Below are 27835 nucleotides of genomic sequence, written 5' to 3'. Positions count from 1 at the left end.
AGGTAATGCTATAATTTGTATCCTATGATGTGGCACTTGATTTTGAGAAGTTCTGTTATTGATGGTATTCACTTTGATCACTTGATTAAGGCCCATGTCTGCCAGTCTTCCTCATGATGAAGTTTCTCTTTTCTCCTTTGTAATTAATAAGCATTTTGCAAGATGGTACTCTGAATCTACATAAATATTCTGCTTCTCACGAAACTTTCAACTTTATTCTTTTATTATATGGAGTCACAGATTTTTATTTTAATAAGTTATATCATTTATTTTGATGTTCAAATTATCTCATATTTGAACAGTAGAAACCTTTTTAAGCTGGCTTGTATCTTTTGGACATGGTCCCATTATTATTTGGTTACTTTCTTGCTTTCTGGTACACTAAGATGTCCTAGCTTCATCTTATGCTTTCCCTAGCCCAGACCCTGGATCAATCATTTCTTCAAGGGGCTGTTGTGCTAGGTGTGCTTACTGCTGCTGGGGTGTCACTGCTCTCAGACACGCTCAATGAACAGAGTTGGGAATATATACATGTACACAATACATTTATACACCTATGTGTACAAATACATGACATATATTATTTATATTTGAAAACAATAAATATTGTAGTACAATATCTCAAATTCCAATCCAACAACATCATGTTTATTTCTAGCTTTCTCTTTCCATATTTGTAAAATCCTTCTCTGACAATGAGAGAAACCCTGCTCTCATTATCCTTAACATACATATATATATATATATATTTTTTTTTTTTTTTTTTTTTGGAGACGGAGTTTCGCTCTGTTGCCAGGTTGGAGTGCAGTGGCACAATCTCAGCTCACTGCAACCTGCGCCTCCCAGGTTCAAGCAATTCTCCTGCCTCAGCCTCCTGAGCTGGAACTACAGGCATGGGCCACCATGCCCGGCTAATTTTTGTATTTTTAGTAGAGACAGGGTTTCACCATGTTGACCAGGCTGGTCTTGAACTCCTGACCTCAGGTGATCTGCCAGCCTTGGCCTCCCAAAGTGCTGGGATTACAGACATGAGCCACCACGACTGGCCCTTAATATATTTTTCTATCTGATAAATTCCTCCCATGTAACCAATATCCCATCTTTGTGATCATCTTCTCTCTCCTTAAGCAGATGCCCTCCTTTCTCTGTTCAAATTCTGAATCCCCATTCCACTTCACCCTACAGTGTGAATAAACCTCTTGGTCACTAAGTCTTTTAAATGGTATACCATCAATATATCAAACATATCAAACTAGAACATATCTTTTTAATTTTGTCATTCACTATTAAATTAAAAATCTCTCAATTTTATCAAAGAACATTAAACTTGGCTAAAAATCACAGAAGAGATTCACCGAATTTATGTATTAGACTCTCATAAATTCAAATAACTTTTTTTTTCTTGAGTCAGAGTCTCACTCTGTCACCCAGATCAAAGTGAAGCGGCAAGATCTCAGCTCACTGCAGCCTCTGCCTCTCTGGTTCAAGAGATTCTCCTGCCTCAGTCTCCCAAGTAGCTGGGATTACCGGGATGCACCACCACACCCAGCTAATTTTTGCGGTTTTAGTATAGATGAGGTTTCACCATGTTGGCCGGTCTAAAACTCCTGACCTCAAGTGATTTGCCCACCTTGGCCTCCCAAAGTGCTGGGATTACAGGCATAAGCCACTGCACCCGGCCAAATATTTTCTGTCTCAAATTTTTATAAGCTACTACTAAACTTCTTCCTTTTTTTGAGATAAAGGCTTGGTCTGTCACACAGGCTGGAGTGCAGTGGCACAATCTTAGCTCACTGCAACCTTGACTTCCTGGGCTCAAGTGATCCTCTCACCTCAGCCCCTCAAGCAGCTGGGATTAGAGGCACATGCCACCATGCCCAACTAATTTTTTTGTATTTTTTTGTAGAGACGGGGTTTCTCCATGTTGCCCAGGCTGGCCTCCAACTCCTGAGCTCAAGTGATCTTTCCACCGTGGCCTCCTAAAGTGCTGCAATTAGAGGCATGAGCCACCACTTAATTTTAAACCAAATTTATTTTAAGTTAGAGATACTATTTCTTATTATCTTGTGCATGTTTCTAAACTGTCTCTACCCATAAATTTGAACTGCTTCTGTAAAATTAATACCTCCAAAATTCAAAAGGAAATTAGATGAAACTGAGACAGAAGCACTGAACGGTCTAGAAAGTAAATCTCAGAAACAATGTCCAATAATAAAATTTCCAGAGAAAGAGTTCAAATTATATATACTTATACAGAAGAGTAATCACCAAAGGGTGAGATAAATGGGTTCAAATGTAGTATTTTCATTTATTCCTCTCAACGGGAAAAATTACTTTGTGTACTTTTGTTTCCTGTATTATTTTTTTTTTTTTTTTTTTTTTTTTTTTGAGACGGAGTCTCGCTCTGTCACCCAGGCTGGAGTGCAGTGGCCGGATCTCAGCTCACTGCAAGCTCCGCCTCCCGGGTTCACGCCATTCTCCGGCCTCAGCCTCCCGAGTAGCTGGGACTACAGGCGCCCACCACCTCGCCCGGCTAGTTTTTTTTGTATTTCTTAATAGAGACGGGGTTTCACCGTGTTAGCCAGGATGGTCTCGATCTCCTGACCTCGTGATCCGCCCGTCTCGGCCTCCCAAAGTGCTGGGATTACAGGCTTGAGCCACCGCGCCCGGCCCCTGTATTATTTTAATTTAATTAATTTGTTTGTTTAGAAAGGGTCTCACTCTATCACCCAGGCTGAAGTGTAGTAGCATAATTATAGCTCACTGTAGCCTCAAACTCCTGGGCTAAAGGGGATCCTCCCACCTCAGCCTCCCAAGTAGCTGGGACTACAGGTGTGAGGCTACATGCCTAGCTAATTTGTCTTGTTTTTGGTGGAGATAAGGTCTTGTTATACTGTCCAGGCTGGTCTCAAACTCCTGGCTTTAAGCAATCCTTCCGCCTTGGCCTCCCAAAGTGCTAGGATTACAGATGTAAAGCCACTGTACCTAGCTGACAGTAGAACTATGAATATTTTCTTTTCACTCCTTTTGTATTTCTATAATTTTATACCCTAAACATATTATGTAATTTAAAATGATAAATTACATTTTTACAAAGATTATATAATCATGCAGCTCAAATAACAAGAAACTAAGAATTTTCATCAGATGAACTATAAAGAAACATGTAACCAAACCCACTCATGAAAAATTATGTATTATAAGATTTCTTAGTATTAAGACATAACCAAGTAATTTCAACCTTTGTGACACTAAAGCATGAAAGAGTCATGTCTATCTATTCACAACTATGTTTATCAAGACCAATAATGGTATGGTTGATGTAAATTTTTTCTATTACCTATACTGTAAGAAAATAGTTTGTTTTAATTTGCTATCCTTAACTCTTCCAACATAGAAAAGTATATTATAATAAGTATGTGTCCCAAGACTGAATCTGATTTGCATTGAGAATCATACCTCACTGTCTGTAAACCCAGCACTTTGGGAGGCTGAGGTGGGTGGATCACCTGAGGTGAGGAGTTGGAGACCACCCTGGCCAACATGGTGAAAACCCATCTCTACTAAAAATAAAAAAACAGCTGGGCTTGGTGGCAGGCACCTGTAATCCCAGCTACTCGGGAGGCTGAGGCAGGAGAATCCCTTGAACCCGGGAGGTGGAGGTTACAGTGAGCCAAGATTGTGCCACTGCACTCCAGCCTGGACAACAAAGCGAGACTCTTATCACCCTGCCCCCAAAATAAGAAAGAAAAGGAAAAAAAAACGAAAATCATACCTCTAGACCTGTGTTATCTAACAGGGTAGCTAACTGGCCACATGTGACTATTTAAATGCAAATGTATTTAAACAAAATTTTAGAAAATTCACTCCCTTAGCTGAAAAGCCACACATACAGAACACTTCCTTCATCGCAAAAAGTTTTCCTAGCCTGTGCTACTTTAGACCTTTCACCTATAACCATAATCAGGCTTAAAATATAGTTCCTGACTTAGCACTTCAAAACATTCAAAACATTTGTAAGTAAAATGCTTAACGTTATTATGAAAGATTATAAAAGTGAAGATACCAAATGAATGCCTAAAATTCTAAGAAATTATTTCAAATATTTCACCCATGTAAAATTATTTAAAGGTAGTCACATCTAAAGTTGCTTTAAGTATAAAAACTTCTATTGTGAAGGAACTCTGTTTTATGAAGTAGAATAAAAAGCTAGAAATAAGAAGCCATTTCACGGAAACTACAAAATTTAGGTATATTTTGTTCTAAGCAGAACAATGAGCCAACAAATCCCTTCTAATCAAATAAAATATATCAATGAAATCTAACAGGTCCATTAATGCAATTTCACTATCACTGAGGGGCACATGTATGCATGAGCCAGCATTAAGAAAGTAAAAGGATCCCATGGGCAAAGAGTACATTAACCAGCTTCTCTACATGTGTATCCAGGATTCTTAAGAAATTAATTAGGATCTATGGGTAGGAAAAAGAATCATACGTAAAAGAATAGAGATTAGAGTTTAGGACACTTAAAGGTACTTTCAAATGGAAGAAATAGTTTTGCAAACTTCAAATTAAGACAAAGAAATCACAAGTATGACATTATGGTCATCTCCAAATCTCTGTTTGTTGATGCTATTAAACTATAAAACAAAGAGCAGGATGTGGAGCTTGAAGAGAGTAGTTAAATAGGAATTCCAACAAAAGTGAAAATACTTAAAGATTATGTTTTAGGAAAAAAAAACTGGACTGCAAGGTAGTCTGGTTGTAATAGAAATCATAACTTTAATCTACTGTGTAATAACAAGCAAGATTTTACCTTCATTTTACCTCATTTTCCCTATACTTGTTTTCGAAAACTGACAAACTTGAGTAGATAATGATTAATCAAAATTACCAACAGATTTTACTTTTAATGTATTATTTTCCATCCTCAGTCACTCCTTTCAGAATGGCTTAGATGAGCGCTGTGGCTCATGCTTGAAATCCCCCCACTGTGGGAGGCTGAGGCAGGAGGACAGCTTGAGCCCAGGAGTTTGGGACCAGCCTGGACAACATGGCGAAACCCTGTCTCTGCTAAAAATACAAAAATTAGCCTGGTGTGGTGGTGTGCGCCTGCAGTCCCAGCTATGTGGGAGGCTGAGGTGGGAGGACTGCTTGATTCCAGGAAGCAGAGGTTAGAGTGAGCTGATACTGCACCACTGTACTCCAGCCTGGGTGACAGAGTAAGACCATGTCTCAAAAATAAATAAGTAAATAAATAAACAAATAAATAAGTAAAGTTTACTGCAATGCAATGCTCTAAAAGAAGATAAAAAGGAAAAGGAAAACACTATTGGGCTGGTAGACCTCCATTGGGAAATCCAGAGCAAGAAGATGGCCAGCATCTTCAATTGCAGTGACAGTTTATTGGCTCACATAAGTTATGACAGTCCACTGTTTTTAGCACATTCCATTTATGAGCAACTGAACAAAATGTGTGCTTAAAATCAAACTGCTACAGGAAATTGAATCCAATCTCTCTCCTTCACTGCAAGACCCTGCTACAGTGATCCATATACCTATCATCATGGCCCCTGTTGAATGAAGTCGGACTTACCATCTTATAAATCATATATATATCAAATATATATATCAAACTGTTACAAAATGGTATGTAGGTATGACAGTCTGACATCTAATTTCATTCCTAATTCAAAGTAAAAACAAACAAACAAACAAACAAAAAAACAGTAGTAACTACCCCAGCTAGTTATGAATGCTTTACAGATCTTCTACAGCTGGTAAATCCGGTAATCATAAACATATTCTAGGTGTTTAACAAATACTCATTAATGTTAGACATAGATTCCTCAAACATAATTAAAACCACAGTGGAAAATTATTTTGGATATAATGGAACAGAGCAAATATAATACAGCTAACCCTAATATAAATAAAAATTACCAAATAACCAAAGTGAAAACCTTACTAAATATATTGCCCCCCTTATAAAGTGACATTTAAGATAAAAATCTATAATTTTTATAGATCGGTACAGAAATTGATGTAAAACATTGATCAAACCTTAATCCATAGTAATGAAGAACAATGCTTACCTAGTTCAATACATGTTATTCCAAGAGACCACACATCTACTTTGCCATCATACTGTCCTTCATCCATGGCTAAAATTACTTCTGGGGCCATCCTAGAACAAAATGTTCATTTAAATTTAAAGATTTTTTTTAAAAGTGTACTATTCTTTGAGAATGTAAGTCATCTACCTGGAGATCACTGGTTTGAATTCTAGTCAATATATCTGGACATAAGAATTTTTATAATGGGAACTAAGTGCATTACAGGTTGTAAGGTAAATATTTAGCAATGCATATACAGTGTGAGATTTATTCTCACTATCCCGTCATTATCATGTAACAGCTACCCCAAAAAAAAGAAGCTCCCAAGGCACAATTATATTCTGCATCTGCTCCAGTTTGCAGATTATAATACTTCATATCCTTTAGGCCAGTGGTTCTCAAATATTTTGGTCTCAGGATCCCATTACAAAAGTCTAATTTTTGGCCAGGCGCAGTGGTTCACACCTGTAATCCCAGCACTTTGGGAGGCTGAGGCGGGTGGATCACGAGGTCAGGAGTTTGAGAAGCCTGAGCAACATGGTGAAACCCCATCTCTACCAAAAATACAAAAATTAGCTGGCCATGGTGGCTGGCGCCTGTAATCCCAGCTACTCAAGAGGCTGAGCCAGGAGAATCGCTTGAACCCAAGAGGCGGAGGTTGCAGTGAGCCAAGATCACGCCACTGCACTCCAGCCTGCCTGGGCGAGAGAGTGAGACTCCGTCTCAAAAAAAAAAAAAAAAAAAGTCTATTTTTGCTTAAAAGATCGAATTTTACTGTTGGCAACAAGTATTGTCAGTTGTTTTCCTTGAAGTTATAAGCTCATGTCGTTTATTAAAGAAAATTATCTGCCACAATCACCAAGACTGAAGACTGAATAATCATAGTTTGTGTCTTTCTTTCAAATAAAAATGGTATTCCATGATAAAAGTGGCCAGGGCAGCTTACAACTCAATCACACAATTATCAATCTTATGGGTATCTTATTTGTAAATGAAGCACTAATTCATGTCTTCAATTAGTGTCCTATATTCTTTTTTTAAATTTTTAATCTTTTTTTATTTTTTTGAGAGACAGGGTCTCACTCTGTCGCCCAGGCTGGAGTACAGTGGCACAATCTCGGCTCACTGCAACCTCTGCCTCCTGGGTTCAAGTGATTCTCCCACTTCAGCCTGTCAAGTAGCTGGGACTACAGGCATGCATCACCACGCCCGGCTAATTTTTGTATTTTTTGGTAGAGACAGGGTTTCACCATTTTGGCCAGGCTGGTCTCAAACTCCTGACCTTAAGCGATCTGTCTGCCTCGGCCTCCCAAAGTTCTGGGATTACAGGTGTGAGCCATTGCATCTGGCCGAGTTTAACATTCCTGACAGTACTTTACCTTCCACTTCATTTGTATTTCATGTTAAACACAGATAGACACTTAAAACGGCTGCTGACTGCTTTAACTATTCTTACCAATATGGCGTTCCCACAAAGGAATTGGCAGGTGATGCCATGGAAGCAGATCCAAAGTCAGCAAGTTTCACCTGGCCTGGTTCTGTCAGAAGGATATTTCCTGCTTTGATATCTCTAGGTTTAGGGAATACAGAAAATTACTTAACTTTCCCTCATTAGATTATGTTTAAAACAAAAAAAAAAAAAACAAGAATTCATAAAATAGAGAAGGAGAAATCAAAATAATTAAGTGCTGGGGTAATCACATAATTGGGATAATGAGAATTAATATTCAAATTAGAAAACAAAAAACTACAGAATTCAAATAAACATATAGTAATACTTTTCTAAAAGAGAAGACAAATAGCAGCAAAAAGAAAAGAAAATTAGTTCACTGGAGCACACAGTTTATATTTTAGTTTCTGTTTATTGGTAGAAACAATGGTTTTTAAAAATACATTGTAATTAGCAAACAATCTCTTTATCATACATAAGATTTCTGAGTATCCATACTTAACATAAAAACAAAAAAAAATAAAGAACCTTATTCTCCAAACTTTTTGAAAAAGACTTATTCAAAATAAGTAAATACATAAAGATGTATTTGTATCATTTACAAACTTTAGCATAGTTTTCCTAAATATAAAATAAAAACTGAAATATATGGATAATGTAGTATCAATGATCCCAAATTTACTTTTCTGAAACAGCAACAGTCTATTAAACTAAGAAAACAGGTATTTATATAATAAGACTGTCTAATTAGCATTAAATATATACTTAATCATTCAAAAATTAAAATAGAAATTAAAGTGCTGAACTTCCAAGCCCTTAATTCTTACATTTTAGAGCATAACACAAAGTGAATCTATTTTTCTTACATTTGATTTTTTTTAAATGGAGAGGTATCTTAAATTTGAGAAAAACTTAGGTTGAAATTCCAACTATGGCACTCACTTATTTACTAGCTTGTGGGTATCTCTCAGATCTTATCCCGATGTTAAAAAATGATAACCCATTAACTCACAATGACTCTATTATATAGTTTAATATGTACTGCCTCGTTCATACATGTATAAGAAAATACTAACTTTCTTCTACAACAGCCAGAACCAATACCAGTGCCAAAAATTTATTATAAAATGTTTTAACTTCAAAGTTATTATCCATAATCAAGGATTATCAAGGACCACAGCTCAAAAGCATAGAGAGTCTTAAGCAGCTTGTTTTTTTTTTTTTGAGACAGAGTTTCACTGTCACCCAAGCTGGGGTGCAGTGGCACAGTCTCAGCTCACTGCAACCTCCACCTTCCGGGCTCAAGCGATTCTCCTCCCTCAGCCTCACAAGTAGCTGGGATTACAGATGCCCACAACAAAGCCCAGCTAATTTTCGTATTTTCAGTGGAGACAAGGTTCCACCATATTGGCCAGGCTGGTCTCAGAACTCTCAACCTCAAGTGATCCACCCACCTAGGCCTCTCAAAGTGCTGGGATTACAGGTGTGAGCCACCTTGCCTGGCCTTAAGCAACTTTTATTCGTCCATATGTCATGGAATCAATGGAATAAATCTGTCATTATCAGTTACCAAGAAGACAAAAGATCTAGATTTAGTTCTAGCTCTAATCTACTCAGCTTTGCAACCCTTAGGAAATTAGTCACAAATTGAGACATCAGTGATTTTACCTGTAAAATGAGAAATTTTATGATTCTCTAATGCCCAATCCAATTGCAAATTAAATGATTCTACAGCTAAGTTTCTACCACTAATCTAAAAAGTATACATACTTTTACAAGGTCAAGCAGCACATACAGGCAAAGATAAAAATTATCCTAGAGAGCCGGGTGCGGTGGCTCTCGCCTGTAATCCCAGCACTTCGGGAGGCCGAGGCGGGTGGATCACGAGGTCAGGAAATCGAGACCATCCTGGCTAACACGGTGAAACCCCATTTCTACTAAAAATACAAAAATTAGCTGGGCGTGGGGGCAGGAGCCTGTAGTCCCAGCTACTGGGGAGGCTGAGGCAGGAGAACAGTGTGAACCCGGGAGGCGGAGGTTGCAGTGAGCCGAGATCGTGCCATTGCGCTCCAGACTGGGTGACAGACCGAGACTCCGTCTCAAAAAAAAAAAAAATTCCTAGAGAGATCAAGTATACCACTATGTTCATTTTAGGATATGAAAAGTCTAAAAAAATGAGTTTATATTATTTTATTTGGCTTTAACCAATAAAAACTTTAGGGTTAATAAATTCTAAAGTTGGTAATATGCAACAAGCCATTTACTTATCAACATATGATAATTTCCAAAGCACTTACCTATGAATCATAGTATGAGAATGTAAGTAGGCTAATCCCTGGAGAGCACCATGTGTAATTGCTGCTATTTCCACTTCTTGCAATGGCTTTTTGTGAACTTAAAATTTATTTGAAAATAATTAATACACAGAACATTTTTGTTAAAAAAATACATATCTAATACATGGGGCAATTTTAAAAAACTGATACTTAGCAAGAAGAGATTTATTTTCCAAGATGATAAAGATTATTAAACTTTGTAACTTGTACACAGTTGTGCCAGTTGTCAAAGCACAGTTCATAGCCAATTCTTCTCTTAGCTAATGATATTGAATAATTATTTGGTGATGTAAAAACAATAGCAGCAGAGTTCTCTCTCTTTATTCTCACTTATCTTTGTTTTGAACAGGAGGAGCAGGATAACAGAGAATTCAGAAAAACACTTGTAAAGTCACAATGAGAGAAAACATGACTATTTTAAGCTACTGTATAACATATAATATTTAATAAGGACAGCATATACCATGCTGAGAATTTGAAGACTAAGAGTTCTGCTCTTTCTGGAAAGTTTGACATTATTTGGTATTAATATCATTTAAATAATGTCAAACTAAATTATCATTTTATTCTGTGAATACTTTTTAAAAAATAATCAAAGGAGGCCGGGCGCAGTGGCTCACGCCTGTAATCCCAGCACTTTGGGAGGCCGAGGTGGGCGGATCACCTGAGGTCAGGAGTTTGAAACCAGGCTGACCAACATGGAGAAATCCCATCTCTACCGAAAATACAAAATTAGCCGAGCATGGTGACACATGCCTGTAATCCAGCTGCTGGGGAGGCTGAGGCAGGAGAATCGCTTGAACCCGGAAGGCGGAGGTTGCGGTGAGCCAAGAGTGCCACTGCACTCCAGCCTGGGTAACAAGAGTGAAACTCCTTCTCAAAAAAAAAAAAAAAAAAAAAAAAAAAAGGAAAGAAAAAATAATAATAATCAAAGGAAACTTACCTTCTAGTAAATCCGAAGCAGATCCTAAACAATATTCCATTACAAGCTACATGGAAAAATTATAAAAGCATTAAAATATATTATTATAAAGATTCTATTTAAGATAAAATAAGTTTACCCAGTAGATCAAGAAGATAGTTTGAAGTAAAATTCTAGTCACCATTTACCTTAAAAAAAAAAAAAGTTATATAGATATTTCTCAGAAAAATATATTTTTAAAATTTTTTAATAAAAAATACTCACGTATTCAGTGATTTGTTAAATGCAGTCAAGCCAATGATACATTAATCTTTTAATAATGCCAACATAATAATAACTTCTATAAGCTGTGCATTTCATATATAATTACTAATTAAAATTATGAAGAAATACACATATTCCATTACTACAAAATAGTAACAATACTCATCATTGTTAGAAGACAGAAAACTGTGTTCTCTAGAATTATACGTATAGTCAGCCCTTCACATCTGTGGGTTCTAGATTTGTAGATTCAACCAACTATGTATCAAAAATAATTGAAAAAATAAAAAAATTGGCCAAGCGTGATGGCTCACGCCTATAATCCCAGCACTTTGGGAGGCCGAGGTGGGTGGATCACCAGGTCAGGAGATCAAGACCACCTTGGCTCACATGGTGAAACCCCGTTTCTACTAAAAATATAAAAAATTAGTTGGGCATGGTGGCGGGTGCCTGCAGTCCCAGCTACTCGGGAGGCTGAGGCAGGAGAGTGGCGTGAGCCTGGGAGGCGGAGCTTGCAGTGAGCCGAGACTGCACCACTGCACTTCAGCCTGGGCGACACAGAGACTCTGTCTCAAAAATAAATAAATAAATAAAATTTTAAAAAATTACAACATAACAACAAAAATAAAACAAAAAGCCAATACAACATAACAACTATTTACATGGCATTCACATTGTGGTATTATAACTAATCTACAGATGATTGAAAAAATTAATAGATGGATGTGCACAGGTTATGTGCAGATACTCCATTTTACAGAAGGGATTTGGTATCCTGGGGGTGGGTGTCCTGGAAGCAAATTCCCCACAGATACTGAGGAAAAACTATATACAAAGCTTAGGTCACAGCTGTTTCTTTGAAAGCAAACACAGAGCACTTCCTATGTGCCAGGTTTTTTTTTTTTTTTTTTTTTTTTGAGACGGAGTCTCGCTCTGCCGCCCAGGCTGGAGTGCAATGGCCGGATCTCAGCTCACTGCAAGCTCCGCCTCCCGGGTTCACGCCATTCTCCTGCCTCAGCCTCCCAAGTAGCTGGGACTACAGGCACCCGCCACCACGCCCGGCTAGTTTTTTGTATTTTTTAGTAGAGACGGGGTTTCACCGTGTTAGCCAGGATGGTCTCGATCTCCTGACCTCGTGATCCGCCCGTCTCAGCCTCCCAAAGTGCTGGGATTACAGGCTTGAGCCACCGCGCCCGGCCTGTGCCAGGTAGTTTTTATATAGTAACCAATTTAATCCTCAGAATGACCTTATGAGGTAGGTCCTATTAGTATCCTTATTTTATGGATGGAGAATCCTGAGAGGCAGAGAGGTTACCCGTCTAATATTACTGCTTTTTCGTTAATCATAGCCTCAATTTTATAAGTCATCATTACCACCACCAAAACAAACTGGATAAAAATGCACCAAACACTACAAATCTAAATCTACAGTAAGTATACTAAAATGATACTTAGCTGTGGCTTACTAATTATTCAAAATAAGGGGCCATTCCTGGTAACAAAAGGACAAAATTAATTTCTACTTCTTATAATAAAGGGCAACAATTCTCTATCTTTAGTATTATATTATTCGGCCAAGGAATCATGATCAGTTCTAACTTCACCAGGATTCACCCAAATTTCACCAAGATCTTTCTGGTTAAATGCATTAAAGTACATTTATGTCAAGAAAATATATGCTAACTTTCAATCTCAAGTAACATGATTGTTTTCACAATGTTTGAATGGTACTACTAAAACTGTCAGAGGACATTTTATTATACACAAAAAGGTCAACAGAATTCTGAAAAATCTCTGCAGTAAGACTTGCAAAAATTCTATCATCTCTTATTGCCTACAAGTTCTAGGAAATATTGTTTTCTTTCAGTATGAACTAACATTTCAGGTGATTTTGCATGTGTTTACACAACCCATATGAGATATTCTGAATTAATTCATTATAAATCAAAATCAGCTAAAATTGCAACAAGGGGAAAGCAAATACCAACCCATGCTGTGTGTTCACGTAGATAACAGCCTTTGTATTCTATACTGTTGGGATGTTTTATTCTTTGTAGAAACTTGACTTCCTTAATAATATCCTGCCATTTCTGTGGGGAGAAAAAAGGTAAAGAATTATGAACAGGGCTTTTCCTCAGAAAGTTATATGAGAATAAAAGTAATACTAAATTGAGTAATTACTAAATTGAGAAGGGTTAACATGCAAGTTTGCTTGGTTTTACTTACTTACTGGGAGGGTCTCGCTCTTTCACCCAGGCTGGAGTGCAGTGGCACGATCTCAGCTCACTGCAACCTCCATCTCGTGGGCTCAAATGATCCTCCTCCCTCAGCCTCCCAAGTATTTGGGTCTACAGGCACACACCACCATGCTCATCTAATTTTTCTATTTTTTGTAGAGATGGGGTTTCACTATATTGCTCAGACTGGTCTCAAACTCCTGACCTCAAGTGATTCACTTGTCTTGGCCTCTCAAAATGTGATAATTTTTAGATAAAATGTCAAAATTAAAAAGTTTAAATAAATTATATTCAGCCGGGCACACTGGCTCACACCTGTAATCCCAGCACCTTGGGAGGCTGAGGCTGGCGGATCACGAGGTCAGGAGATCGAGACTATCCTAGCCAATATGGTGAAACCCTGTCTCTACTAAAAATACAAAAATTAGCTGGGCATGATGGCACGCGCCTATAGTCCCAGCTACTCGGCAGGCTAGGCAGGAGAATTGCTTGAACCCGGGAGGTGGCGGCTGCACTGAGCTGAGATCGAGCCACTGCACTCCAGCCTGGTGACAGAGCGAGACTCCATCTCAAAAATAAAATATAAGTAATATTCATATACAGGCCTATCTCAATTTACGGTGCTTCGCTTTATTGTACTTCACAGATATTACTTTTTTTTTTAAAACAAATTGAAGGGTTGTAGCAATCCTGTGTCAAAGCAAGTCCACCAGCACCATTTTTCCAATAGCATGTGCTCACTTGATGCCTTTATGTCACCTTTTGGTAACTCACAATATTTCAAACTTTTTCATCATTATTATTATATCTGTTATGGTGATCTGTGATCAGTAATTGTTGATGTTACTATTGTAATCGTTTTGGGGAGCCATGAACCGTGCCCATATAAGACGGTGAATTTAATCAATAAATGTATTCTGACAGCTCCACCAGCCAGCCATTACCCTGTCTGTCTCCCTTTCCTTGGGCCTCCTTATTCTCTGAGACACAATAAAGTTGAAATTAGGCCATTAATAACCCCATAGTGACCCCTAAGTGTTCAAGTGAACGGAATACTCACACATCTGTCACTTTAATTCAAAAGTTACAAGTGATTAAGCTTAGTGAGAAAGGCATGTCAAAAGCTGAGACAGGCTTTGAAGCTAGGCCTTTTGCGCCAAATAGTTAGCCAAGTTGTAAATGCAAAGAAAAAGTTATCGAAGACAATTTAAAGTGCTACTCCAGTGGATATATGAATGATAAGAAGGCAAAACAAGTTTATTGTTGATATGAAGAAAGCTTTAATGGCCTGGAGAGAAAATCAAATCAGCCACAACACTCCTGTAAAACAAAGTCTAATCTAGAGGATGGCCCTAACTCTCTTTAACTCTACAAAGGCTGAGAGAGGTGAGGAAGCTGAAGAAGAAAAGTTGGAAACTAACAGAGGTTGCTTCATCAGGTGTAAGGAAAGAAATCATCTCCGTAAAATAAAAGTGCAAGGTAGGCCGGCATGGTGGCTCACTCCTATAATCAATCTCAGCACTTTGGGAGGCCAAGGCGGACAGATCACTTGAGGTCAGGAGTTCAAGACCAGCCTGGCCAACATGGTGAAACTCCATCTCCACTAAACATACAAAAATTAGCTGACTGTGTTGGTGTGTGCCTGTAGTCCTAGTTACTAGGGAGGAAAGGCAAAGGAAGCAGAATTGTTTGAACCCAGAAGGTGGAGGCTGCAGTAAGCCAAGATAGTGCCACCGCACTCTAGCCTGGGTGACAGAAAGAGACTGTCTCAAAAAAAAAAAAAAAAAAAAAAAAAAAAGAAAAGTGCAAGGTGAAGCAGCAAGTACTGATGTAGAAGCTACATGCAAGTTATCCAGAAGATCTAGCCAATGTGTCATTGAGGAAGGTAGCTACATTACACAACAGATTTTCTTTCTTTTTTTTTTTTGAGAGTCTTACTGTCACCCACACTGGAGTGCAGTGGCATGATCTTGGCTCACTGCAACTTGTGCCTCCTGGGTTCAAGCATTCCTTCTGCCTCAGCCTCCCTAGTAGCTGGGACTACAGGCATGTGGACTACCGTACCTGGCTAATTTTTCTATTTTCAGTAGAAACGGGGTTTCACCATGTTGGCCAAGCTGGTCTCGAACTCCTGGCCTCAAGTGATCCACCTACTTCGGCCTCCCAAAGTGCTGGGATTACAGGTGTGAGCCGCCATGCCCAGCCAAGAGATCTTCAGTGTAGACGAAATAGCCTTATGTTGGAAGAAGATACTATCTAGGACTTTCATGGCTACAGAGCAACTATGAAATGCCTGGTTTCAAAGTTTCAAAGGACAGGCTGACTCTCTTGTTAGGGGCTAATGCAGCTTGTGATTTTAAGCTGAAGTCAATGCACATTTACTATTCCAAAAATTCTACTCTGCTTGTGCTTGTTCAATGAAACAACAAAGCCTTTAGATGACAGTACTTTTGTTTAAGCATGGTTTAGTGAATATTTTAAGGCCACTGTTGAGATTTACTGCTCAGAAAGATTCCTTTCAAAATATTAGTGGTCTTCGCCAGTGCACCTAGCCACCCAATAACTCTGATAGAGACATAAAAGGAGATTTATGTTGTTTTCATTCCCGTGAATACACCATCCATTCTGTAGCCCACGGATCAAGGAATAATTTCGAGTTCCAAGCCTTATTATTTAAGAAAGGCTGGCTGGGCACGGTGGCTCACTCCTGTAATCCCAGCACTTTGGGAGGCCAAGGCAGGCGGATCACCTGAGGTCGGGAGTTCAGGACAAGCCTGACCGACATGGAGAAACCCAGTCTCTACTAAAAAAATACAAAATGAGCCGGGCGTGGTGGTATATGACTGTAATCCCAGCTACTTGGGAGGCTGAGGCAGGAGAATCGCTTGAATCCAGGGGGCGGAGGTTGTGGTGAGCTGAGACCATGCCATTGGGCAACAAGAGCGAAACTCCACCTCAAAAAAAAAAAAAAAGAAAAAAGAAAAAAAGAAAAGAAAAGAAAGGCTGTAGCAGCCGGGCATGGTGGTTCACGCCTGTAATCCCAACACTTTGGGAGGCCAAGGCAAGTGGATCACCTGAGGTCAGGAGTTCGAGACCAGCCTAGCCAACACAGCAAAACCCTGTCTCTACTAATAATACAAAAATCAGTCAGGCATGGGGACGCAGGCCTATAATCTCAGTTACTCAAGAGGCTGAGGCAGGAAAATCGCTTGAACCAGGAGGTGGAGACTGCAGTGAGCCGAGATCATGCCATTGCACTCCATCCTGGGCGACAAGAGTGAACTCCATCTCAAAACAAAAAAACAAAAAAACAAAACAAAACAAAAAGGCTATAGCTGCCGTAGACAGCAATATGTCTGATGGACAGTGGCAAAGTAAACTGAGTACCTTCTGGAAATAATTCATTATAGATGCCATTAAGAACATTTCCGACTGATGGCAGTGCAAATTAGCAACATTATCAGGAGTCTGGAATAAGTGCATTCCAACCCTCATGAATGACTTTGAGGGGTTCAAGATTTCAGTGGAGGAAGTAATTGCAGATGTGGTGGAAACGGCAGGAAAACTGGAATTGCCATGGAGCCTGAAGATGTGACTAAACTCCTGCAATTTCATGATAAAACCTGAATGGATGAGAAACTGCTTGTAATAGATGGGCAAAGAAAGTAATTTCTGAATATTACATAAACTTAGTTGATAAAGCAGTAATAGAGTTACAGAGGATTGACTCCAATTTCGAAAGTTTTATTGTGGTAAAATGCTGTCAAACATCATTGCATTCTACAAAGAAATATTTTGTGAAAGAGAAAACTGATGGGGCAAACTTCACTGTTATCAGATTTTAAGAAATTGCCACAACCACCTTAACCTTCAGCAACCACTACCCTGATCAGTCAGAAGCCATCAACATAGAAGATCCTCGAGCAGCAAAAATACTATGACATGCTGAAGGCTCAAATGATCATTAGCATCTTTTTAGAAATAAAATATTTTAGGCCGGGTGTGGTGGCAGGCATCTGTAGTCCCAGCTACTCGGGAAGCTGAGGCAGGAGAATCACTTGAACCCGGGAGGCGGAGGTTGCAGTGAGCTGAGACTGCACCACTGCACTCCAGCCTGGTGACAGAGTGAGACTCCATCTCAAAAAAAAAGAAAGAAAATATTTTAAAATTAAGGTATGTACATTGTCTTTTTTAGACAAAATGTTACTGCACACTTAATGGACTACAGTATAGCATGGAGATATATATATATATTTAGATGGAGTCTCATGTTGCTGTCCAGGCTGGAGTGCAGCGGCACAATCTTGACTCACTACAGCCTTCGCCTCCTGGCTTCATGTGATTCTCGTGCCTCTGCCTCCTGGGTTCAAGTGATTCTCCTGCCTCAGCCTCCCAAGTACCTCGGAATTACAGGCACATGCAACCACGCCTGGCTAATTTTTGTATTTTTAGTAGAGACAGGATTTTCCACCATGTTGGCCAGGCTGGTCTTAAACTCCTGACCTCAAGTGATCCGCCTGCCTTGGCCTTCCAAAGTACTGGGATTACAGGAGTGAGCTACTGCACCAGGCCTAGACATAATTTTCATATGCACTAGGCACCAAAAAGTTCATATGGCTTGCTTTATGATATTTGCTTTATCGTAGTGGTTGAGAACAAAACCCACAATATCTCCAAGGCATGCTTATAGTTTACAACTCAATTACATAATTTACAAAATTATTTCACTAAAGGTAGGTAAGATAAATTTGAGTTTGATAAAATTTATCATTAATGACTCTTATTAAAATTTTACAATCATACACCAATCATGTTGATAACTATATACCATATTCAGTGATTTTTCTTCAAAAGTTCAACCTTTCTTTTTTTCATACAGTTTTATTGATACATAATTTATATACCATGAAGTTCACCAGTTGTGTTTTTGGCTTATTTTTATTACCAAATGTTAGAGTTTCTTTTTGTTTTTAACTCAAATGAACTAATTCCTCTGAGATTCAAGTTCCTAAATGCAGACTCTAAAATGCTAGTGAATAATTAGCTATTATATAGAAAAGTTCACAGAAAAAAACCAAGCAGTACAAAAATCTTTTCCTACATAGTTTACTAATACCTATCAGGAAATACAGATAAACCTTTGGTCTTAAGCTACTTCATGACAACCTTAACTACTCAGGCCACATCCTAAACACAGTTACTCTTAAGAAGCAACCCGAGAACTCTAAAAATACAGATCCTTTGGTCCATACCCAGAAATTCTACAGATTTAGTAGGTGTGAGAGGAGGACTAGAAATCTGTTTTTGCTCTTTTTAATTTTTTAAAGTTTTATCATTGATTTAGGCTATATTCTTAATGGCAAGGAAAGCAATATAAATAGAATACTTAAAGAGATGTTCTATACTAGATTTAAGATCATATACCTCCTATATTATTTCACAAGGCCTTAACAGAACACAGCAAAATATGCTCACAGTGGGCCAGGTGCGGTGGCTCACGCCTGTAATCCCAGCACTTTGAGAGGCCGAGGCGGGCGGATCACGAGGTCAGGAGATCAAGACCATCCTAGCTAACATGGTGAAACCCCGTCTCTACTAAAAATAAAAAAAATTAGCCGGGCATGGTGGCGGGTGCCTGTAGTCCCAGCTACTCGGGATGCTGAGGCAGGAGAATGACATGAACCCGGGAGGCGGAGCTTGCAGTGAGCCAAGATTACGCCACTGCACTCCAGCCTGGGCGACAGAGCAAGACTCCATCTCAAAAAAAAAAAAAAAAAAGTTTCACAGTGTTTTGTGTAAAATGTGTAAGATACATTATAAAATGCTAAATCCAGAAAATCTGTTCCATGGTCTTTAAGTTTCAAATTTGAATACTCTGGAAGGCAAACTCAAAAAAATGTATTCCTCAACATAAAAAGATTTTCATGAAGGATGCCAACATTAGATATTAAAAGATGATGTGGTAAATGAAAATTTTTGTTCTAGGTATGACTAATCAGACTCCGAAACAGATACAGATACATGTGTATATATATACACACACACACACATATATACACATACATATACACAATGGAATATTTTTCAGACTTAAAAAGGAAGGAAATTCTGACATACACTACAACATGGATGAACTTTTGGGATATTAGGTTACGTGATACAAGCTAGTCACAAAGAGACAAATCCCAAATGATTCCACTTATATTAAGTACCTAGTCAAATTTATGGAGACAGAAAGTAAACTGGTGGTTGCAAGAGGCTGGGGAATTACTGTTTAATGACTACAGAGTTTTAATGCTGCAAGATAAAAAGAATTCTAGAGATGCATGGCGATAATGGTTGGTTGCACAACAATGTGAATGTACTTAATTCCACTGAAATGGGGAATTGAAAATAGTTAAAATGGGCTGGGTGCGGTGGCTCAAGCCTGTAATCCCAGCACTTTGGGAGGCCGAGACGGGCGGATCACGAGGTCAGGAGATCGAGACCATCCTGGCTAACACGGTGAAACCCCGTCTCTACTAAAAAATACAAAAAATTAGCCAGGCGAGGTGGCGGGCGCCTGTAGTCCCAGCTACTCGGGAGGCTGAGGCAGGAGAATGGCGTAAACCCGGGAGGCGGAGCTTGCAGTGAGCCGAGATCCGGCCACTGCACTCCAGCCTGGGCGACAGAGCGAGACTCCGTCTCAAAAAAAAAAAACCAAAATAGTTAAAATGGCAAATTTTATGTTGTATATTTTACCACAATTAAAAATAATTTAAAAATAATTTAAGATTAAAGAGAATTCTAGAGTTTTTCTTTTTTCATTTATAAATATTTCATTTTTTGATTGAGACGCGGTGTCTCACTATGTTCCCCAGGGTGGTCTCAAATCCTGGGCTCAAAATGATCCACCCACCTCGGCCTCCCAAAGTGCTGGGATTACAGGTGTGCGCCACAGTGCCAGGCAGAATTGTAGATTTTTAAAAGCAGATTACATTTCATAAATTTATGAAATTAGGTAGAATATAATCTGAAGAGAACTAATTAGAGTATTAGTGAACTAAAGTACATTCAATGTAGCATTGTTTCATTTTTTAATTTTTCAAATTGTTATACATTGCTTGTTTCTCAGACTAGATATAGATTCATGTTGATTAAAGTTTGTTTAAAACAGGCATTAAACAATGTTTAAACAATTTTAAAGATCATAGGCCAGGTGTGGTGGCTCCCAGCATTTTGGGAGGCCAAGGCAGGTGGATCGCTTGAGGTCAGAAGTTCAAGACCAGCCTGGCCAATGTCATGAAACCCTACTTCTACTAAAGATACAAAAAATTTGCCAGGCATGGTGGCAGGTGCCTGTAATCCAGGCTGAGGCAGCAGAATTACTTGAACCTGGGAGGTGGAGGTTACAGTGAGCCAAGAAGGCACCACTGCACTCCAGCCTGGGGGACACAGAGATGCTACGTCTCAAAAAATATATTTAAAAAAAAGGTCATATCCAATATAATTTGTCAAGTACATCTTATTCTACTTTAATTTTTAGAAACTGATAATCCTTCCAAGATAAACAGAGAATATTTAAAACAACAGTTTAAAAAATTAAGGCTGGGAGCAGGCAGATTGCCTGAGGTCAGGAGTTTGAGACCAGTCTGGCCAACATGGTGAAACCCTGTCTCTACTAAAATATAAAAAATTAGCCGGGCGTGGCAGCATGTGCCTGTAGTCCCAGCTACTCGGGAGGCTGAGGCAGAATTGCTAGAACCCGGGTGGCAGAGGGTGCAGTGAGCTGAGATCACACCACTGCACTCCAGCCTGGGCAGTGCAGCGAGACTCCATCTCTTTAAAAAAAAAACAAAAAAAAACTGAAAGCAGGCTGAGCACAGTGGTTCACACCTGTAATCCCAGCATTTTGGGAGGCCAAGGCAGGCGGATCACCTGAAGTCAGGAGTTTGAGACCAGCCTGGCCAACATGGAGATACACTGTGTCTACTAAAAATACAAAAATTAGCCAGGTGTGGTGGCACACACCTGTAATCCCAGGAGAATTGCTCGAACCTGAGAGGCGGCGAAGGTTACAGTGAGCCAAGACTATGCCACTGCATTTCAGCTTAGGTGACAGAGCGAGACTCTATCTCAAAAAAAAAAAAAAAAAAATTAAAAGCAGAAGGCACAAGTAGGGGGACTTTGGAGAGAGCAATAATGCTCTGTTTATGGCTCTCAGCACTATTAGAGTTAAATGGGTACATCAGTTTGGGAAAAAAAAATTCATTGAGATATACACTTAAGATTTGCATACTTCACCTATTAACACTTAAAAAATTCCCACCCTTCCTTCCCAATTAAAAATTATGTCTTCCTCTAACATATCAATAAGAATGTATATATTGGCCGGGCGCGGTGGCTCACGCCTGTAATCCCAACACTTTGGGAGGCCAAGGCGGGTGAATCATGAGGTCAGGAGATCAAGACCATTCTGGCTAACTCGGTGAAACCCTGACTACACTAATAATACAAAAAATTAGCCAGGCGTGGCGGCAGGCGCCTGTAGTCCCAGCTACTCGGGAGGCTGAGGCAAGAGAATGGCGTGAACCCGGAAGGTGGAGCTTGCAGTGAGCTGAGACTGCACCACTGCACTCCAGCCTGGGCTACAGAGTGAGACTCCATCTCAAAAAGAAATTAAAAAAAAGAATGTATGTATTTATTCTGAGATAAATATAAGAAAAAACAAGAATGTACACATTTAACCTACCTCAGTAGACTGCTTTCCACTATAAGACATTTTCTTGATGGCCACCACTTCATTGGTACGCACATCTCGTGCCTAAAGAAGAACAAAGAAAGAAACATTGTAAAAATTAACAGGTGAAATCTAGGCAACTATTTCTTTGTGAATATAAAAGCATTTGTAAACTACCATGTCAAAAAGGACATCAAAACCTCTTTTAAAGAAAATTTTTAAAATAACACTACACTGCAATACTTATAAAATTATCCTAGAGCTAGTACTTTAGAAAGAAAATAAAGCAAAGTAAAAAAATAAGAAAATAAGCCTTTGAGGCCGGGCGCAGTGGCTCAAGCCTGTAATCCCAGCACTTTGGGAGGCCGAGATGGGTGGATCACGAGGTCAGGAGATCGAGACCATCCTGGCTAACACGGTGAAACCCCGTCTCTACTAAAAAATACAAAAAACTAGCCGGGCGAGGTGGCGGGCGCCTGTAGTCCCAGCTACTCGGGAGGCTGAGGCAGGAGAATGGCATAAACCCGGGAGGCGGAGCTTGCAGTGAGCTGAGATCCGGCCACTGCACTCCAGCCTGGGCGACAGAGTGAGACTCCATCTCAAAAAAAAAAAAAAATAAATAAGCCTTTGAGTAATCTAATTGAGAAGAAAAATACAGAAATTTGAGTAGTACTATAAACAGACAATACAATGCAAGTGTATAAAAGTCTATGCTAATAAAGTTTGAAATCTCAATGAAACAGACAACTTTTTAGGAAAGAACAAATTACTAAAACAGACCTAACGACAATAACATGAGTAAAACAATGATGGCAGATTGGAAAGAACACCAATGAATGACCTTTAACATAGTCTTCAGTGAAAAACAGTTCTACCAGAGGAACTTTCCAGAATATATAAGAGAAAAATACAAAAGGTATCCCATTAATTTTACAAAGGCAGTTTAACCCTATAACTAAAACCTCACAAAGAGTACAAAATTGAAAGTTAGGTACCAACAATTTCATTTGTAAATACAGATGGGAAAACTCTAAAATTAGCAAACCAAATTTTACAGGGCATTAAAAGATTTTTCCTTTGGATAAAATATACTATTACAGGCTGGGCGTGGTGGCTCACACCTGTAATCCCAGCACTTTGGGAGGGTGAAGTGGGTGGATCACCTCAGGTCAGGAGTTTGAGATCAGCCTGGTAAAAACCCATGATGGAAACCCATCTCTACTAAAAATATAAAAATCAGCCAGGTGTGGTGGCGCACACCTGTAATCCCAGCTACTCGGGAAGCTGAGACAAGAGAATTACTTGAAACTGGCAGGCGGAGACTGCAGTGAGCCGTGATTGTGCCACTGCACTGCAGCCTAGACAGCAACTCTGTCTCAAAAAAACAAAACAAAACAAATTACTATCACAGGAATGCAGAAAATTTTGAAACTAGAAAAACATTTCATAATTCACCACATCTTTTAAAAGTCAAGGGGAAAAACATATATAAACTCTCAATAAAAGCTGAAAATGTGAGATAGGCCTAATGCTAAATGTATTCAATTGTAGAGAAGGCCAAACTCTTAGAAAAACAAAATTAGCAAGGTAATTTTTCAACATATCATGTCTATTGAAAACAACTGCTAATCAGGATCAAGACCAGACTCCTTAAAGTGCTGCCATGATGAGTATTTAATACTGTTGTGGAAATTCTGAAGGAAAAAAAAAAAAAAGGCACAGAAACATGACAGTTAACTCTTAAAAAAGAGCCAAACTCTCACTATATGCAAAAAAATAATAATAAATATTAAGAAGGTACAAGGCAATAGCTGTGAAATATTTAAAATGAGTTTAGTAAAAGGGTTAGAAACCATCTCAAACCATCTGTGCAAGAACTCGTTTTCAATTCAGGCTCTAATGAATTCCCAAAGACAAAATGTTCTACAAGTGGAATGTAGTGATGGCTACAAAACTTGTATCTACCAAAAATAATTGAAATGTACACTTAAAACTGGTAGACTTATGGTATGTAAATTATACTTCAAAAAAAATTTTTTTTAAAAAAGGATAGCACCTGTAAAATTATACCTCAATAAAGGTTGCTTTAAAAAATTAAATAAGGGCCAGGCGCAGTGACTCACGCCTGTAATCCCAGCACTCTGGGAGGCCGAGACGCGCGGATCACGAGGTCAGGAGTTGAGACCAGACTGACCAACATGGTGAAACCCCATCTCTACTAAAAATACAAAACTTAGCCGGGTGTGGTGGCGTGCATCTGTAATCCTACTCAGGAGGCTGAGGCAGGAGAATCGCTTGAACACAGAAGGCAGAAGTTGCAGTGAGCCGAGATCATGCCATTGCACTCCAGTCACTGCAATCCAGCCTGGCGACAGAGAGAAAGTCCATCTCAAAAAAAAAAAAATTTTTTTAAGTAAGACCAGGCGCGGTGACTCAAGCCTATAATCCCAGCACTATGGGAGGCCGAGGTGGGCTGATCACTTGAGGTCAGGAGTTTGAGACCAGCCTGGCCAACTTGGTGAAACCCCGTCTCTATTAAAAACACAAAAATTAGCTGGGCATGGTGGCACATGTCTGTCGTCTCAGCTACTCGGGAGGTTGAGGCACAAGAATCGCTTGAACCCAGAAGGCGGAGGTTGCAGTGAGCTGAGACTGCGCTACTGCACTCCAGCCTGAGCAACAGAGGGAGACTCCGTCTCAAAAAAAAAAAAAAAAAAAAAGACAGCTTATTATCTGTATTCTGCTACGTGAGTACAGTGAAGAACTAAGGACATTTTAATTTCAACTGCCGGTGGATTGGTTAATGGAAACCTGTACCACTCACTGTAAAGAATGAAGTAGATCTATCCACATAAGTCTCGTCAGGTATAAATTTCTTTTTCCAAAATGTTCTCTACTCACCTATCTGTGAGCCCCTGATTGTGATTAATAGGACTAAAAGGTCATATAACAGCTTTATTGAGAAATAATTCATATACCATACAATTTACCCATTTTAATGTACACGATTCAATGGTCTTTAGTACATTCACAGATACGTGCAACCATTAGAACGGTCAATTGCAGAACTTTTTTTTTTTTTGAGATGGAGTCTCGCTCAGTTGCCCAGGCTGGAGTGCAGAGGCGTGATCTCAGCTCACTGCAAGCTCCGCCTCCCGGGTTCACACCATTCTCCTGTCTCAGCCCCTCAAGCAGCTGGGACTACAGGCGCCCGCCACCATGCCTGGCTAATTTTTTGTGTTTTTTTTTAGTAGAGACGGGGTTTCACCGTGTTAGCCAGGATGGTCTCGATCTCCTTATCTTGTGATCCGCCCGCCTCGGCCTCCCAAAGTGCTGGGATTATAGGCGTCAGCCACTGTGCCTGGCCTGCAGGACATTTTTTTATCTCCTCATAAAGAAATCCTAAAACAGTTAAAGACAAATTTTACATTATATATATATTTTACAACAAAAATCTTTTTCTCCATTTAAAAGAAAAAAAAGAAAAACCCATAAACTCTTTATTATTATTATTATTATTAATTTTGGGATAAGGTCCTGCTCTGTCACCCAGGCTGGAGTGCAGTGGTGCGATCATAGCTCACTACAACCTCAACCTTGTGGGTTCAAGCAATCCTCTTACCTCAGCCTCCTGAGTAGCTGGGACTACAGGTATGTGCCACTGCACCTGGCTAATTTTGATAGTTTTTGGTAGAGATAAGGTTTTGCCATGTTGCCCAGACTGGTCTTGAACTCCTGGGCTCAAGCGATCCTCCCGCCTTGGCCTCCCAAAGTGCTAGGATTACAGGTGTGAACAACCATGCCCAGCCTCCATAAACTCTTTTTTTTTTTTTTTGAGACAGTCTTGCTCTGTCACCCAGGCTGGAGTGCAGTAGCACTATCTCAGGTCACTGCAACCTCCCCATCTCGGGTTCAAGCAATTCTCCTGTCTCAGCCTCCTGATGAGCTGGGACTACAAGTGCATGCCACCATGCCAGGCTAATTTTTTTTTTTTTTTTAAGTAGAGACAGGGTTTCACTGTGTTAGCCAGGATGGTCTCGATCTCCTGACCGCGTGATCTGCCAGCCTCGGCCTCCCAAAGTGCTGGGATTACAGGCATGAGCCACTGCATCCGGCCCATAAATTCTTTAGCTATCAGTCTCCTGTCTCCTTACCTACCTCCCAGACCTAAGCAATAATTTACTTTCTGTCCCTAGAGATTTGGCCATTCTAGACATTTCATATAAATGTAATCATATATGTGGTCTTTTGTAATTGACTTCTTTCATTTAGCATAATGTCAAAATTCATGACTAATGAGGTTGAGGATCTTTTCATGTGCTTCTTGGCCATCTGTATATTTTCTTTGGAGAAATCTTGACTCAAGGTCCTTTGCCTATTTTTAAAATTGAGTGTCTTTTTATTATTGACTTGTAAGAGTTCTTCATATATTCAAGACCCAAGTCCTTTGTCAGATATATCATTTGCAAATATTTTCTCCTGTTATCTTTTCACTGTTTTGAAGCAGGAAAGTTTTTAATCCTGATGAAGTCCAATTTATCCTGTTGTTGTCCATACTTTTAGTGTCCCATCTAAGAAGGCTTTGCCAAAACAAATGTTATACAGATTTATCCCTACATTTTCTTCTAAGAGTATTATAGTTTTAACTGTTAAATTTATGTCTCTCATCTATTTTAAATTTTTTTTTTTTTTTTTTTTTAAGATGGAGGCTTGCTCTGATATCCAGGCTGGAGTGTGGTGGCATGATCTCGGCTCACTGCAACCTCTGCCTCCCAGGTTCAAGTGATTCTCTTGCCTCAGCCCCCCGAGTAGCTGGGATTACAAGCACATGCCTCCATGCCCGGCTAATTTTTTTTATTTTTAGTAAAGACAGGGTTTCCCCATGTTGGCCAGACTGGTCTCGAACTCCTAATCTTGGGTGATCTGCCTGCCTTGGCCTCCCAAAGTGCTGGGATTACAGGCATGAGCCATCATGCCTGGCCTGGGTTAATTTTTATATATAGTATGAGGTAGCAATCCAATTTCATTCTTTTGCATTTAGAAAGCAAAAAATTATCTAAAACAAAAATTATGGCATTGTATTATATGTTTATAATATATGCAGATACAATACATATGACAAGAATAGCATAAAGAATATGGAAAGGGGTAAATACTTTCTACATTTTACTTGACATGATAGAATATTAACAAATGAACTTGTAAAAAAGATGGGATGTTCTTCTAGTAGAGAGTAAGGTAACAGTAGGAAAGCTTGCAAAAGTGTTTGTTTATGGCAGGGCGCGGTGGCTCAAGCCTATAATCCCAGCACTTTGGGAGGCCGAGGCGGGCGGATCACGAGGTCAGGAGATCGAGACCATCCTGGCTAACACCGTGAAACCCCGTCTCTACTAAAAAAAATACAAAAAATTAGTGGGGCGTGGTGGCGGGCGCCTGTAGTCCCAGCTACTCGGGAGGCTGAGGCAGGAGAATGGCGTGAACCCGAGGGGCGGAGCTTGCAGTGAGCCGAGATCGCGCCACTGCACTCCAGCCTGGGCGACAGAGCAGTTTCCGTCTCAAAAAAAAAAAAGTGTTTGTTTACATAATAAAACACTGTGTAGAACAGAACCAAATGAACTGTAAGTAACTAAAGAACACAATACTACACATCATCTATTCTCACCTCCACAGAGAAAAAGAGCAAAAACAAAATAAGTTGTAGTCCTAAAGACAAATTAGATACTGTTGAGAAAAAAATGGGAACAGAAATAGTCAGAGAGAGTGGGAAAAAGAAAATACATACAATAAA

General features: G+C 39.4%; 1 protein-coding gene across 9 annotated transcripts in view; it reads right to left on the bottom strand.

The window, feature by feature from the left end:
- The window catches only part of TAOK1 (TAO kinase 1), a 167668-nt gene that overhangs the window by 56355 nt on the left and 83478 nt on the right, over window positions 1–27835 (bottom strand). For all 9 annotated transcript variants that reach the window (XR_013406260.1, XR_013406259.1, XR_013406261.1 and 6 more), the window contains 6 exons: window positions 22060–22131; window positions 13080–13181; window positions 10849–10894; window positions 9867–9963; window positions 7576–7689; window positions 6099–6190 (listed from right to left, as the gene is read on the bottom strand). Coding sequence is in view for 4 of the 9 variants with exons in the window: in XM_077970702.1 (XP_077826828.1) it covers window positions 6099–6190; window positions 7576–7689; window positions 9867–9963; window positions 10849–10894; window positions 13080–13181; window positions 22060–22131 (523 nt within the window). In the remaining 5 variants the exon portion in view is untranslated. The remainder of the gene's footprint in view (window positions 1–6098; window positions 6191–7575; window positions 7690–9866; window positions 9964–10848; window positions 10895–13079; window positions 13182–22059; window positions 22132–27835) is intronic.

Source organism: Macaca mulatta, chromosome 16 (genome assembly GCF_049350105.2).
Source record: "Macaca mulatta isolate MMU2019108-1 chromosome 16, T2T-MMU8v2.0, whole genome shotgun sequence".
In the NCBI taxonomy this organism is placed as follows: domain Eukaryota; kingdom Metazoa; phylum Chordata; class Mammalia; order Primates; family Cercopithecidae; genus Macaca; species Macaca mulatta.
The sequence above is the reverse complement of the archived record's forward strand: the minus strand, read 5'-3'. Positions and strand labels throughout refer to the sequence as shown.